At 37.0% G+C, this 16,981-nt stretch overlaps 1 protein-coding gene across 3 annotated transcripts in view; it reads right to left on the bottom strand.

The window, feature by feature from the left end:
* DOP1A (DOP1 leucine zipper like protein A) overlaps positions 1-16,981 on the bottom strand; it is a 64,285-nt gene that overhangs the window by 9,692 nt on the left and 37,612 nt on the right. For all 3 annotated transcript variants that reach the window (XM_082049280.1, XM_082049279.1, XM_082049281.1), the window contains 16 exons: positions 13,690-13,790; positions 12,146-12,405; positions 9,390-11,397; positions 9,174-9,285; positions 8,101-8,277; positions 6,195-6,320; positions 5,722-5,856; positions 5,150-5,205; positions 4,538-4,642; positions 3,826-3,892; positions 3,446-3,590; positions 3,118-3,197; positions 2,431-2,540; positions 2,137-2,286; positions 839-900; positions 26-178 (listed from right to left, as the gene is read on the bottom strand). In XM_082049280.1, coding sequence (XP_081905406.1) covers positions 26-178; positions 839-900; positions 2,137-2,286; positions 2,431-2,540; positions 3,118-3,197; positions 3,446-3,590; positions 3,826-3,892; positions 4,538-4,642; positions 5,150-5,205; positions 5,722-5,856; positions 6,195-6,320; positions 8,101-8,277; positions 9,174-9,285; positions 9,390-11,397; positions 12,146-12,405; positions 13,690-13,790 — 3,847 coding nt within the window. The remainder of the gene's footprint in view (positions 1-25; positions 179-838; positions 901-2,136; positions 2,287-2,430; positions 2,541-3,117; positions 3,198-3,445; positions 3,591-3,825; positions 3,893-4,537; positions 4,643-5,149; positions 5,206-5,721; positions 5,857-6,194; positions 6,321-8,100; positions 8,278-9,173; positions 9,286-9,389; positions 11,398-12,145; positions 12,406-13,689; positions 13,791-16,981) is intronic.

Raw genomic sequence — 16,981 nt, forward strand, 5'->3', positions numbered from 1 at the left:
AACTAAGTTATACATATTTACTGACCTTGTATGTCTGGAAGGTATTTCTGGTATTGGTCTATCTCACTACTAAAAATTGCGAAAGCCAGTCTCTTCAGGAGCATCGCACGCTGTTCCAGCTCCACCTCTCTGTTCGCAAACAGGTTGAGTGAACTGCTCTGAGCCACGGCCACTCGTGCTGAAAGAGAAAACACAGAGTGAAGAGGTAAACTTCAAGATTTCCCTTCTGTTTCACTTTAAGGCACAAATAACTCTTACTTCCATTGCATTAATGTAGTTCAAAAGCACATGTTAAGAAGATGCATGTTCTTCAATTTGTATTTTTAACCACAGTGGTTTAAAATACATGTTGAAAAAAACTTGTAAGTATATACAATAGTGCCTGGGTTTGGGGGCTTTTGGGAGGGAGTGTAGCCATTAAAAAAAAAATATGATTAGCAGGTTTAGATGCTCAGAAGTTTGGAACACACAGAATCAATTATTTCTTAAAGCAGAGTTAGTGTCAGATCTTAAAAAACAAGCAAACACCCCCCAAACACAAAAACCCCTCAAACCAGAAAGCAAACAACAAAAAAGCCAACCCCAAACCAACAAAACACACCCCCACCCACTCTGCTTCATCAAATTTGCCATATAGGCAAAATTCACTGTGTGCCAGGATAGTCTAAAATTCCCTCACTTTAAGTTATCTTATTTATGGATCTCCAGAAACAAGTAGTTGAAGAAAACATTAAAAACATTGAATAAATCAGATTGGAATAAATGTTGAACAAACATTTTCTTCAAGATATTTGTTTTCCCTTTTTTAAAAGTCACTACTACATCAATAAATACTTACTCATCAAATCTCTGAATGTGGTTTTGTCATGTGTCATCAAATTATCCATAATAGCTCTCCAACTAAAAGAGGAAGATTGTACACAAATCAGGAAAGCAAGAAAAGGGCAGGAATTTACAGGAATATTTACAGAGCTTTTTCTGCTCTTTTAATTCAGGCTTCCAATCTAAGCTCTCTGCTGCATAGATACCTTCTACTTGGTGCGATATGATCAGCTATATTTCTCAAACTCCCTTCTCAAAGAAAATAAGGGATACCATTCAGAGGGACCAGGCCAAGTGCAAAGTCCTGCACCTGGTTCAGAGCAACCCCAAACATGGACACAGGCTGGGCAGTGAGTGGACTGAGAGCAGCCCTGAGGAGAAGGACTTGGGGTGCTGGTGGATGAAAAATTGAATATGAGCTGGCAATGTGTGATCACAGCCCAGAAAGCTAATTGTATCTTGGGCTGCATGAAAAGAAGGGCGACCAGCAAGTCAAGGGAGGTGATTCTGCCCCTCTGCTCTGGTGAGACCCCACCTGGAGTCCTTTGTCCAGCTCTGGAGCCCTCAGTACAGGAAAGACATAGATCTGATGGAGAGGGTCCAGAGGAGGCCACCAAGATGGTCAGAGGGCTGGAACATCTCTGCTGTGAGGAAAGGCTGAGAGAGTTGGGCTTGTTCGGCCTGGAGAAGAGAAGGCTCCAGGCAGACCTTAGAGCAGCCTTTCAGTACTTAAAAAGGGGACCTACTGGCAAGATAAGGAGGGATTCTTCATCAGGGAGTATAGTGACAGGATGAAGGGTAATGGTTTTAAACGGAAAGAGGACAGATTTATATGAGATACCAGGAATATTTTTTTTACTGTGAGGATGGTGAGGCTGCCCAGAGAAGTTGTGGGTGCCCCATCCCTGGCCAGTGTTCAGGGCCAGGTTGGATGTGGCTTTGAACACCCTGGTCTAGTGGAAGGTGTCCCTGCCCATGGCAACAGGGTTAGAACTACATGATCTTTATGGTGTCTTCCAACCCAAAACACTCCAGGATTCTATAAAACATTAACCACTTTTTCCTCATAGAAAAAATACATAAAAAACCCAAAATGTTGAAATTGAGAAAAAATAAGACTTGTGCACAGAAATATACCTTAGGTAAGTGAGTTTCACATTTCACCTAGTAATCTAAAACACAGATGATCCCTCTTTATTTACCTTAACAGGGATCTGATGGGAAATTTTGGTCCACATTATACATACTCTTGTGCAATGGTATACATGACACTTGTAAGAGCCATCAATATAAAGAGGAACAAGGAAGTCTTACTGGTTAACACACGAAGCATCCATCTGGAAGAAACTGGAATCCATAAAGAGGTCAAATGCTTCCTTTTTCCATGCTCTTCTTGTATACTGATACCCACTAAGACTGCTTAATAACTGGACACAGGCTCGGTAGCTGGATGCATTGTGAGCGCTAAACAAAATAAGAAAGTCAACATTAAACTATTTTGAGTGGCTACTGACAGACATCTAATCCTTATCAGGCCCGTTAAGTGTCACCCAGCAAATTTCAACTGGCTGTAGAGATCTACATCAATCCAATAAATTGTAAAAATACCTGTGATTACGGAGGTAGGGAACAACATAGTGCATAATATTTACAAGCAAAGGAATAACCCTCTCTTTTTCATCACTGTAGAAGACCATATCCAAGAGATGAGCCAAAACCTATAAAATGAAAGGAAGGTATGTTATCATGCACTCTCAAATTGCTTTTTATCTACTATTCAGTATTTTTTGGAAAAATGTCCTATGCTGAATGTTCAAGTTGACAACAGAAGTGATCAAATTTCAGGTAGTATACAAAATCTAGAGTATAAAGATCCCATTGTTTCTAAAACAAACTAAGGTAAAAACACAGAAGCATAAGCCCCTGGGCAAAGCACTCTACCACAATAAGCTACAAATAATTTTTTTTAAAAAAAGAAAACAAAAATCCATGATTGACTGCAGGTTATCAGCAGTAAATAACACATGCCACTAACAACACAAAGTTTTCCACTAAAAAAAGTTTCCTATACTACACACGTGAAAGCACATGCTTTATGCTCCATCCATCTCACTGAATCTTTGAAACTGGGTTACTAGCCAAGTTTTATTACATATATTGTTACATGACAACGCCCAGAATCCATTTGCATCAGTGTTTCCAACCAAATATCTTTGCTCCCACTTCTAGTCCAAGGCTTTTCACAATGTAGAAGTTCATTGCGAGACAGTATTTATTACATTTGGAGACATTTACCTCAGAAAGTAAGGTCAATGCATGGACACTATAAACAGATGGAGTTATGTTAGAAGTTTCCATTGCTGGAGACAACATATCTAAATGAAGATAACAAAAAAAATGTCCAAAGTTAGCTTTCTTAAGCCATAGCTTACCTTACATGCATATCTTAATAGCACATATTTACATATTTTGAAGATATAGTGTATCTGGCAAAGTGTGTATGTACGATACTAATGTCTGAACAATACTGAAGCATCAGTCAAATACAGTAAATCTGCCCTCTTTGTTCATTTTGGGCTGATAATTTATGTTTTGTTTAAAATAAAGATGAAAATGAAACTACCTTCTACATCTGATTCTAGGTTGTTTCCATCAACCATAATCTTGGGGGAAGGCTTAACCTCTAAGTTTCGTCTTAGCCAAGTGGTCTGTTCCAAGGAAGAACCAGCAATTGCCCCAATGGCATCCACTATCTTGTGTGTTACATCCTGGTAGAAAACAAACAAACAACACACCAAGCATTTTAAGAACTTTGCACAGAAGGGCTGTATTTGTTTTCCTGACATTTATAAATAGTATATTTCCTGACTATTATAAATAGTACTAAGTAGAAAATATTAAAGAGTCATTTCTGACTATGGAACTGATAGATCAGATAATTATAGTACATTCAGGCATTCACTGCTTAATATTTTCAAAAGAGGCATACAACAAATTTCTTACCTGGAGATCTCTTTGATCTTTCTTATTCTCCAGGCTTGGGTTTTTCATAATGAACTCATTAAGAACACTGAAAAAGGTACAGAAGTACATGTGGATTTTCTTTTCACAATACACTATTCAGTAGTTTTAAGAGCCAGGACAAATCTGAAGAAATTTACGTGCACAATACTTATTTACTAAACCTTCAGTCATTGCTCCTTATCAATATTCTAGAAAATACCATTTCAAGTTTCTGAAGTTAAGTTTAGAGACAGTTTACTATGGAAGACAACTCCAGAAGTTCAAGAAAATGGTCCTTGAAGTTTTATACAGAGAATCATAGTCAACATTTTATTTCTAACACTCCAAAACCAGCTTTCATGCTGGCAAACAATCCTTTCTAGTGGGCTGCGAATCTACACATACCTAAGGAAATAGTCATTGTAGTTATTTTCTAAGAAAAATCAGAAATGTAAACCTACTGTTTAAAGAGCCCAAATTGCTGAAATAATCAGTAAGGTAAGATCATGACTTACATCACATTATAAGACAAAATAATATATGTAACTATTTCTCAGAGAAGAAACTAATTTGATAAAGGCTACAGAAATCAGGTAATAGCTCTACCACTCAAAAATAAGTGCTAGAGACTTGCAAACACTAATACCTCAATATGATTTCACACACTTAAATGTGAGTTTGTTTGGAAATTACAAATATCACAAGCACTTACCCAAGTATGAGGAACTGTCCTGGAGCTGGAAGCCCAACCTGGATGGAATCCTTTAACAGAAGCAGCAGTGCTGCCCAGCTGTCTACTAAGCTGGTCACTGGAATCCTAAGAGAGAGAGCAGTGATAGCAACAAAACAACCATCATCTCCCGCAGGTGTTCCCCACTTGCTTTCTACCTCACAGTTCTCCTGTCAGATATCACACAAATCAACATTCATACAGATTCTTTGTTTTTTCATTTAATATTAGGTGGCTACATCAATTCACTAAGAAAAGGGGGAAGGCAGAAGATCAGCATACTCAAAAGACATGCTTTCCAGTCCAAGGCTGAGTGGCACCACTGAGTTATGGCACAGTATAGATCAGCTTTTCTTGGGCAGGGGGCAGATTTCCTGCAGGAGTTTTAGGTGCATGAAGAAAGGTGATGCAGAACTAGGGAACTCACAAAATAAACCCCTTTATTTCTTATCACACCTACAGTTCCAAACCATTCTTTCTTCACGATTTATATATACAGGCTTTTTGTCATCCTACGGATTATAAGAACATGTAAAAATCAAGTTTTCTATCTGCTTCTTGATGACAGAAATAAAATTTAACTTCTTGTCTTACCTTTGAGTATAAGCATAAAAAAACTGCAACATGCAGACTTCCAGTGAAAGATGTTTCTAGGAAAGGATATGAAACCAGTGTCATCAGAAAGAAGAAAGTGACTTTCTTTCTGCCCTTACTTACCCAGGGAAAACTGACAATGCTATAATGCTACTGCAGTGTCTGTAGATATAGCTTCATTAACGAGATACTATGAATGTCCATTTAGACACCTCTCTAGAAAGTTATTGATTTTTTTTTTTAATTCCCTCTTTTCCCTACTTATCTTTCCCACCTGAAGGAAAACCAATTTGATGCTAGCGTGCACACCCATTTCCCTAATGTGAGCAGCTTATCCTCACAAAACACAATCTTGTGCAGAAGCCGTAAACAGGATTCTGGAGTTGTTCAGTAAATGGTATTGACTTAAGAAGGTAGGACTTCCTTGCAAAAGTTCATCCATCTGTTACATATTGTGAAAATTTTCGCACTGCACTGCTCAACTTTGTAAATGAAGTATCCATATCACCAGTGTTCTAAGCTTCAGTAAGAGGATATGAAATAAATCAATAGCATCTCTACAGTTTTCATACCTTGTCCTTTGCTATGGCTGGAGGCTGCTTCAAAACTTCCTTCACTGTTTGTATAACAGTTTCTGTTCTCATAACACTGATAGAGCGAACTAGTTCAACTAGTAGAAGTTGTTCTTCACCTGCTGTAGGAATAACCTAAAAGAATCAAATGCATGTCACAGATTATCATCAGAGACAATAGCCTATGCCAAAATTAAGGCAGTTGGCCTCAGAGGATTCAAATGTTAGTAGCTAATGGTTCATCTAGAGACTTAGAATCACTGTTCTTTTCCTGAAGAATTCAGGAAGATCATCCCATTCTAAAATAACCTGGTAGCTCCCTTACAGTAAAGTTGCTAATTAGAAATATAAATATTCTCCATATTTCATACTATGCATGTTTTCACTGGAATGTCTGAATTTTCTCCTTACTGCTTCTAAATCACTTAAAGCTATTGCCACTATTTCAAGTGACCACTATAGTATAAACATACCTTTGTCCTAGAAGTATTTTTATTTTGCCTCCTTTCATTCCATACAAACGCAATAGCAGCCATGAAGTGAACACCATGATTCATTGAAATTGGACCCAAGAGTTCGAGAATCTGCTGCCTCAAATTCTGAAATGTGGAAGCAGAAGACGCACACCTTTAGATCAGCACCTCAGCATTAAGTTCGAAACAGCTAGCTATAAAGCCATACTTGGATAGTAACTATAACTAACTTTTATATAACTGGAAGGATACACTCCCAGGGTTCATAAAGCTCTATTCTACATCTGGCTCTTTTCAATCATTTTATTCAAGACAAGGACAAGGGAAGATAAAATATACTTGTTAAATTTGCAAATGACAATGAAGTGGGACACAACTGATAGAAAGGTACAGAACCAAAAATGATCTGACAAACTCAAAAAGCATCCTGAAGGAAGATAAGCTGCAATAAAGGCTTGATCTTTGCATGCAAAGGTAGGGATAAACAACTTCAGTGATTCAGGATGAGAAACTATTTAGATAGCAGTGCTATAGAAAAAAAGTCTTGGGATTATAGTGGATCACAAACTCACCACGATGACTTTGCAAGGAAAGGTAAAAGAGCGTTCATAAATAGCAACAGCTCATGAAAGACATTAAATATTTCACCTGAAAGAAGATACCACATACCATGCCCAGTTTTGGACACCTTACTTCAAGAAATGTACCACAAACTGTCAGAACTCAAACTATAAAAAGAAAGATTAGTGCTACAAAAATATGATCTACAAGAAGGGGCAAAAATAGTTCGCATTTAGTCAGGACAAAACTGTATCAATAGAGGTATAACAGTTATCACATGTGTACAAGGTAATTAGGAAGAAGAAAGGAAGATGATGTCTGCCACAAATAGTGATGAACTTGCTTTGTAGCAAGTGAGATAAAGATTAAGTAGTAGGGGTGGTGGGGAAATTCTGAAAGAAATAACACGCTACTCTGAGAGACTGAAATATTCCAGGTTGAAACTCTTACTAATGTTTTTTCTAAGCATGTCAGAAGTTACTGAGGTGTACTTCAGTCAGGAGAGGTATTTCCTGAGCTGTATTCTTGATCCATTTTCTATTTCTATTTTCTTAAAGAAAAGGTGGGATGTTCAGAAGAGTTAAAGTTTAACCAGACTACAAAAGTTCATCCTTTTTTCACAGAAGTAGAGTAATATTACAGGCCACCAACAAGTACAGGTAGCACAAATATGACCACGGATACTGTCTGTGCAAAGACATGGAGTCTTTGATAAGTTATTTTTTATTTATTCAATCACAGAATCATCATAAACAGTATCTGATAGTATTCAAATTCAATGAAGAAATCTTATTTTAAAATATTTCAAATTTAAATGACAATTTCCTATTCCATAACATGAAGTGCTTCCAGTAAGAGAGCTAAGCAGTGTTCTCAGAACAGTCTTATTCAACCCCTTTTCAGGTTCTCTTCTTTACAATTACCAGCTCACAATCTGCTATGACTTTTCCCCGTGCACAGTGGCATCACTGTATGGGACTTGAATGAATAAGGAACTAGTTTGCAAGTGTCTGAGTACCACATGTTTTAAGAGGAGAGTTTCCATTTGTTAAAATTTTACATTAATATTTTATTTGTTTTGAGGCATAAAAGGGTGGCTTAAATTTTTTCAGGATGCATTTAATTTTCTTTGTAGAAAGTAAAGAGGTGAAACATTGTTGTCTTGATACAATAAAGTTTAACAGTAGATTTAATATCCATTTATAAAAGTCTTGTTTGTGGGGTGGGTGAGTAGATGAGGACAAAGGTATTAAAACTCAATTTACATGTAAGGGAATGGAATTTGCTTTAGTTTGACAAAGGTATTAAAGAACAACCTAAACTACATTATCTCTGGTATTCTGACCTTTGTTGATCCAAGATTAATAGTGGTAATGGAAGCGGCAGCAGCAGTTTTTTCCGAAGAATCTGCAAGGTGAAGGATGCTCCACAGCAAAGTCACAGAAGACATGATCATGTGCAAGATAGACAGGATCCCATTGCGTGCTTCAATCAAGTGCTTCTGATCTACATTAACCAAAAGCTAGTGGATTTGAAGGTGAGAGATGATGAAGAGTATTAAATATCTACATAAACAGCATAAGTAAAATTGTATAAACTGAGACTTAACAGACATGGAAGCTTTCAACCCTAACTCTTTTTCAAAACAGTTTGTCAATTCTTATAGTACGTACAGATTTTGAGTTTATTAAAAATAATAGTTAAAGAATCTTTCGACTCATTTGTACAATATCAAATGTATTCTGAACATGTGAGACCTCATGTCAACAGCAATCAATTCTGTATCATGTGCCTTTACCTTTGCAAAACAATTATTTCAGAATTTTAAGTGTAACTAATACTCTACACAACATTACTCACTTGAACAGACAATAAACACTTTTCAGTTATTTTTAAATAAATGGAAGGAAAAAGGGTATAAGAAAAAAGAAAAAGGCAAAAACAATATTGTGGAGAGAGCAGGGCAAAAAGTTTCTTGCATAATATGGGTCAAATTCTTAACATAGACTATGATCAGAATATCAGATCTGAAAATAACGCTTGCTTAAAAAGACAAATTGTGAATATACAGAAGGAGAACGAGAATGTTTTGACATATTGCGAGATGAACACACTCCAGCCAGAAAGTAACAGGATAGGCATAAGTCTAGGAAGTTCCAGAAAACAAAGCCAGCTTTAAAGTGTGGCACTTCAGAGGTCTGAAATTTAAGGAATTCCTACTTTAGTTATTTCAGGGGAACAACAAGTATAATTAGTATAAAATTGTTCTTCTGTTTGCGATATGTGTATTATGAATAAAAAAGGACGATACTTTGGGGATTTTTCCTACTCACATCTTCATATCTGCTAATATAATCACAATCCTTAATTTGACATGTACTGCATAGGAACCTCTCAGACACTCAGATCTAAGTTTACCTGATGATACTGCGTAGATGGATCCAGGAGACAGTAATGAATTATTGTTGTGATCCCTTCTAATAAAGTAAGAACCATATCCGGGGGAGTGACTGACGCCATCCAGAGAGGCCTAAAATAAGAGATTCATTTTTTTAAATGGGTTAATCTGCTTGTAAAGTAATTCAACACAATCAAATATGCTTTAAAAGATTATAAACCTCTACATAAACATACCTATTATCTGATAATCCCGTTTCATATTTATACTGCTGAATTAAATTATCCAAGTTCCTGCAGAGCTGCAGTGTCACTGAAACAACCACCCTTTGCAGAACTTTTCCCATGTAAGGCAACGTAGAAGTGATAAGGCCAATCCACTGGGGATGCATTTTACAGGCACAGTGCTGGTGCAAAGCTCGTATCACTGCACACAGAAACATGCCTTGGCAGGTTATCGGCTGGGAATGTAAATACTGAAGAGAAGTCATTGGCTGCTGGGGGCCAATGTGCTCCAAGTCCGTGATGACAAAGTCAAAGCCCGTTTCATTTTCCTCAGGCACAGTCATTACTCTGTGTTCCAGCACAATCAACCGTTGAAGAACTTTTAAAAGCTGTGACTGCAGGGTGCTACCATTGTCAAATTCATCCTCGGAAAAATTTATAAGGCTGTCTTCAGAGAAACCTTCTTCTACAGCCACTATGTTTTTTCCAGCCATCTTTTCACTGTGCCATTTCTGTGCACTGAAGATAGAAGAGAGCAGACAATGCAGGATCACCTTCTGAACCTTGCACTTGGACAACATGTCCGAGATAAAACTAGGAAAGCCCTTTGCAGAGCTTTCTATCACTTTTGCCAACTCGGCAAAGAGAAGTGTCAGAATTTCTATACTCATCATTTGCATATTGCGGTTTCCTATCAGATCTTGCGAGGTTACTTTAACATGAGTTGGATAGTGGCTCCGCATATAGTATAAACACAAGGAGATAAGAATTTCTATGTACATTGAACTCCGAAAGTTATGGTTGGAATCAACTGGGATGTGACTGTAGAAATCCTTGCCCATAACGGATATTCGATGTCTGGCTAGAAGATTCTGAAGCAACGAAAGCTGTGGGGTGTATGCATTGTTGACACTGGTAGTAGAGATAGCACTTACAAAAGCTGAAGGATTTGTTTTCAGAATGGCTTTAATTGCAGAAAAAGCATAGAGTGTCCTTGAGGAGTCATACAACTGGAGATAAAGCAGCACATGTTGATACAATGGATGGATATTAAAGTTGGGAGATTTTCGCATTCCTGGGGACCCAACATCACTTTCTATTTCTGAAATTTCTCCTTCTCCACAACTGTACCAGTTTTCTAAATCAAGACCATCACTAAAGAAGACGTTTGTTTGTTTAAGCTTTTCTGTCTGTGCTTTCTTCTTCTCTTCATCTTTCTTTTTGGCTATTTTCACCTTAGGTTTTGCACCTGGTTGCTTACCAGCCTCTTTAACAATTGTTTCTTTTTCAGACATTTTTTCTGGTAGCTTTCCTTTGAAGCTGAACTGAATACTACTGTGGCTTCGCTTTCTGGAATTTGATTCAGTGGAAGCAAGAGTAAGATCAGACGGGGATTGCTGGCTTTCTGCAATACAAGGTGAAGAGTTATTTCTTGAAATTTCATCTCTTAAGCTCTCAAGTCCAGTCTCAGTTGAAGCTGACAGCAACTGGGAGCTGTCATTACTAAGCAAACTACTCTGGCTACTTTGAATATTTTGATCTTCATTTTTTGTCACCTCTACAGAGTTATCCAAAAGACTGAATTTACACGAAGTATCCTCAGAGTGTAGATTATGTTTAACTGGTTCAGCCTCTTCTCCGAGACCACTTATGACTTTGCATATAAGATCTGAAACCACTTGTTGCACAATTTCGTCAGGTGAGTCTTCTCTCAGAGTCTGAGAGCTATCTTGAGCACTCAGGCTTTCTGTTTCCACTTCATAACTGATGTTGTCTCCAGTAGATGACTGAGAACAACCAGAGTCAGAACTCTGCAGTATTTCAACTTGATGGTCAGGAAGGTCAAAATCAGACACAACCATTGGTATGGTCTCACTGCTGGTACTTAACAGGGAAAGCCTGTCACTCAGAGGGTTGACAGTCAGGCTGAAGTTCTCCATTTCATCCACAGCAAGTTGTTTTTCATTGCCTTCTTTCGGTATAATAAGTTGGCCTTGGCTTACAGGCACGTGGGAAAATGCTTAAAGAAAAACACAGAAATTTATACACATAAAGTTTTAATCTTCAGGATCAGAATTCAGAATTAAAATTTAGAATTCAAGCTATTATCGAGACTTCAAATTATAAAGGCATGGTAAAAAGTCTTTCCACTTCACAGCAGAAAAAAAAAAATCATGTTAATATACAAACAACACATTCACATAACCAAAGCAAGATTACTTTTAGCAGCAGACCTTATCAAAACAAGGTAATTCTCCCACAAAACTCTATGCAGTCTTATCTGCTTGTGTTTTCATAAAGAATTATTAGTATATTACTAAAATTACACAACATCTTATCTGCTTGTGTTTTCATAAAGAATTATTAGTATATTACTAAAATTACACAACACATGCAAACACCTTCAAACTTTATCAGTATGTTTTCAGCCAGCCCCACAGCAGTGGTCTTAATTCATAAACGCATTTTACTTCTTGGTTAAACTTCAAGACATATTCTTAAGTTCTACTGAAGTTCAATAAACGATCTGCATTAAAATACTCGCATATCATCTTAATTTGAGAACAATAAAACTTCAGCAATGCTTTGGAGACTCAAAACTGAACCAGAAAAAGACATGTACAAAGACATATATAAGCAGAAGCTATTCCAGCCCTTCGTTTTGCAAGTTAACCTCGAAAATTTCTACTATTTTTAAAATGTTGCATGCAAATAAAAAAATAAATAAATCAAATAGGGAACTTCCTCCACTCATCTTGTGTACATACCATCAGCACAGCTAAACTTCTGCATAAAGTGCTTTTCATTTTCTTCTTCGGGGTGATAGGGAGATTTAGTCCAGTAACATTCAGCCTGTACTCTCTGAACAGAAACTCGCTGAGTTTTTGGATGGAGAAGCAGTAGGAGCAAAGGCTCAAGAACCCTTGCAATATCATGTCTTTGAAGCACCTGATTTAACCAGGCTTGTCCCACTGACCATGTAGAACCATCCAAGCTATTAAGGCTGTCCAGCATGATAAACAAAGATCTAGAACAGAAAGACAAATTAACCTAGCACAAATTCTACACTACTCACAGAATCATCCCAAATTAATTTGCTATATGATAAATTTCAACATATCAGTACATACTCCAGTGTTTTCTCCAAATAAAACAGTATTTTCTTCAAAATCCAAACTTTGCAACCTGAAGTTTTACATTTTTGTTTAGCCTAATGAAGAAATGGCCAGGAAAAGCTAGTAGTAAAGTCTGTTAAGATAGCTGCTCTAACAGTACCACTTGTATAGTCAGCTCAAGTATTTGTACAGCTACTGGCATAACAAGCTTTGGTTGCCTACTAAGTGCTAGTGCAGTACAAAAAGATAAAACTTTAAAAGCCAATTCACACAGATATATGGAAAATAGAAGATAACTTATTCAAATATATTTTCTTTAAGAATGGAGAGGAGAAACATACTTGACAATTCATTCAGCACTTCCTACTCTCATTATTTTCTTTTTTTAAATAGTATTAGCCTTTAGAATCCTTTTCAGGCTTGGGGAAAAACAACATATATATTGGACTCTGAATTTTACCAACTGTCTTACATCCTCAGTAGTACACGTTCATAAGGTCTTAGCTGTATGCACAAAACTTATCACCGCTTCTGCAGTGAGTGACAGTATCGACCCAAAGAAATACCAATGTTTTTCTCTGCTTCCTACAGCTAAGTATACATTTGTGCTAGCTGAGGAAGACAAGACTAGTTCGGAGTCTGGATCAGTCAGTTTTTTTCAGGAAGGTAGTCTGATATCAGAATACAAACTAGAAATCCTTTGCTGCTTGCCATAAGTGATGTCTTATACAAAACAAATAGGTTAAATAAAAGACCTTTCATGTCTTAGTGCTTACTTGCAATTTTGTTCTTATGTTTTCTCAGCTTTACTGTAACTTTCCATTTTCATGTAATTTACTTCTGGGTTGACTTCTCTCTCTACTGCTTTTGTTTTTAACAAATCATAGCAAGAACTCAGATACTGATACTATGTGCAATATACACAAATATATTAACCACAGTGATAGTCAGTGAATCATGTGGTCAATGGTCATTCCTCTCCCATTCCTTACAGCTAGCAGAAAAATTTACAGCTTATATAATCATCATTGTGAAAACAATTCTGTCTAACACAAATTTATCTCTTGTCCTCCTTCCTTGCTTTCACAGCTGCTCTGCAGTTCTCCAATTTCTAAACACACTATCTTGCCAGTAAGAGGTAGTTTAAATTTTGCAAAATATTTTTTTCAACTGAATCATTGCTTGCAATCACCAACCTGTCAAAGGTACGGCCAAAGGAAGAAGACTTGTTAATATGAAGGTCACGGGTGAGATGCCACAGCACTGCAAACTTTGCATGAGCTTCCATTCTTATTTTCTGTAGACCAAATCATAAGTTAAATATATCAGAATACAACAGCTTCTAGTATGAAATTGAAAAAAAGAGGTATACAGCAGTTTAAAAGATAGAATAAAATTATTAAAATTGACTTTTTTCATTATGCATTCAAATCCTACTTTCTAACATTAAAAACAGGAATAAGCAACAATAGGTATCTGCGAACAATTTAGTAGCATGAAAGGATTCTCCTCCATCGTGACCTTGGTTGCCTTAGTTTCAAAGTTTAGCTTAAAAAAGTTTTACATACCTAATGTGATAGCCTGAACAATACTTATTTTACTCTCACAAGCTACACAGCTCTGTTTTCAGTGAGTTTATCTATATGTGTCAAGGCACTAGAAAAGATCATGAAGAGAGCAGAAAGAAACATGCAAGCTTTTCATATTGAAAACTCAAGCATACAGAGGCAGAGGAAGAAGAGAAATTTTTAGATATAGTGTCTGCAATGATGGGATTAAACACAGTATCTATGGAAATAAGAAAATTAAAATAAGTTGTCTAGAAAAAGACATAAGAATTTTCCAGCTTGATGAGATGTAGATAAGAGTTCATCACTAACATGCCCAATTTAGCTCTGGAACTTGGAGTTTTATTTGTACAAATAAGACTTGATTACTCCACAAAGGACTTCTAATGACTAGTAATAACATGCAGAATATTTAATGGTGAAAATGGTATTAAAGTAACAATTTTTATGCCTTTATCTCTTTGCTATGGCTGATCAAGGCAAAGAGTTATTCCAGCAAGGCTGTGAAACAACAGTAAATGCCATGCTATGACACACATACATGGGTACATGGATTAAAACCAGCTTTACCCAAGGGACAAGGAAGCTGCTAAGCAGCTGTAGGGGGTGAACAAACAAAACACAGCCATCAGGATGGTTATGCTGAATAGAACATTGAAATTACTTTCAAATACAATCAAGGCTTAAACTAAATTACTAGATAATAAGCAGAGGATGAAGATTTTTACTTGTTTGGTCTTGAAATATATACTTACAGGGAATGAACAGTAGGTATATTTATCTCTAATCAAAATGAGACCAAACTAAAAACTGTTAATACAACTGTGACAATCTGACATACTTCCAGACTTAATTTACAACATACAGCTTAAGAAGCTTTGCAACAGCTAATACAACCAGCATCTGCCACGATAATAAAATTTTTAAGTAAAAACTATAAAAACTGAAAATCACAGGAAGGACACAAGACAGAGCACATCAGGGGTAAAATAAAACAAAAAACAAACAAGCAAAAACCACAACAAACACCCCCCCCCCCCCAAATCCAAACCACAAAGAAAAACCACAAACAAAAATAAAATACAAACAAAACCACACGCACACAAAAGCAACCACCAACCAAATAACAAACAAAAAAAACACAAACGAGAAACAGTGGTGCTCTGGAAACTAAAGCAAGCATCACATGTATTTAGAGAAAATATGCTTCCGACAGGAAAAGCAAAAACAGCGTGCTGCAAAATATATACAGTTACACAAAACAATTCACTAACATCTGCTGAATAAAGAGCAAAAATACCAGTTCTCAAACACATAGAGATGAATCCATGTAAGCCCTGCAATCCATACTGGGAAGATAGAACAAATTACTGTTTTCACAGCAAGGTTGGCAGAAATGAGCGAGTGCCACATCCAGTCACAGCAGTTCACAGACCAGCCTAACAAGTGAAACTATAAATCATTGGCAGTTTTATCAATACGCCAAGCTGTGAACCACAGTGATTGACAGACTGGCTCATATTCAGTTTTGTTGACCTGGTTACTCTCTGTTAGAAAGGCAAAAAGGTACCTGCTGCTGAAACCACGCAACCATGAGTTGCTAGAGTGTGTAAGCAAGTAACTCCCTAACATTCATTCTGTCGGTGCAGTGAAAACAGTTCATGTATCTAAACTAAAGCATTATAAATGCCTCAACTCAAATGTCAAATTGACAGCCTCTATCTGAAATAAATTTCTAGGGGAGGAAAAAAAAACCAACATAGTACCTGTAATGACAAGTAAGACTCCTACTAATGAGTAAAAGCTAAGCATGTGGTTTATACATTGGGAAGCAGAGTGTAACTTATATAGGAGACTTGATCTCTTACCAAAAGTATGTTGCTGAATGCTGAAAAGCCCCTTTGTCTACTATGAAACTACAGAGGCTCATCATAGACTTAAAAGAAACACCGTTTATTAACACTCTGAATATCTGCCAGCTTCAAAAGATTTTTAAAACATTACTTTACTGGCTGAACTGATAGCAAAACAGAAGTAATCAGCAGGATAGCCATGATCACTTTTAAAAAACAGCCAGCAGTGATGTAAGAGAACTTGGAGCAGCAATAAAGAATGGGAGAAATCCACCAAGTTGGTTCATGAGCAAACATTTTAACCTGTGGTTGCAGAACAAGAAACAGGACAAGTCACAAAGTAAGAACAAGAAACATTATCAGAGGCAAAGCAGCAGCTCTGATCATTCAAGAGGTTCTCTTCAAATTATAGTCCATAACTTTTGACATAAGACAGATACAAAGAGACCTTCAAGAAGCGAGCAGCCTCAGCAGCACCCTGCAAAAAATGCGCAGACAAGTCACAACCCAGTTGCCATGCACGTCAGAGCAAACAAGCCCATTTCCCACAAAGACACAGATGCACAGAAATCTGGCAATTACTCTTAGAGCAGATTATTAGTTGCCCTCTAGAACTGGCAAACGTGGCAGAAACAGTCAGAATTCATATCTTTTAAGGACAAACAATTAGAGAAGAGAGGGGCTGCATGAGATTGGAGAAGAATTGTACAGAAGCCTCTTCATCACCAGTATCTAGTGCAATTCCTCTGCTTCCCAATAGGGGAAAAGAATCTCACAGAAACACTTTAACTGGAAATAATTCACCTGGAAAAATGTCAGGACAGAGCAAAATGAAGTGTGCTTAAATTTGATGGAGATGTACAGGAAAAGAAGAGTGGTTTAAAACAAGTGGAATGGAATCTGGAACATCTATATTCAATACTACCACTGCAAACACTTTCCATAGGTTTGTTAAACAGCAAGATGTCATGAAAACAGGGCTCAACTATTACAGACCTAAGGTTAAGGTTTTTTTGAGTGGGAGTATAAGAAAGAGGGGGGCAGTGTCAGAGGGTGGAGAAATCTGA

This window comes from Streptopelia decaocto, assembly GCF_964273445.1.
Source record: "Streptopelia decaocto genome assembly, chromosome: 3".
Lineage (NCBI taxonomy): Eukaryota > Metazoa > Chordata > Aves > Columbiformes > Columbidae > Streptopelia > Streptopelia decaocto.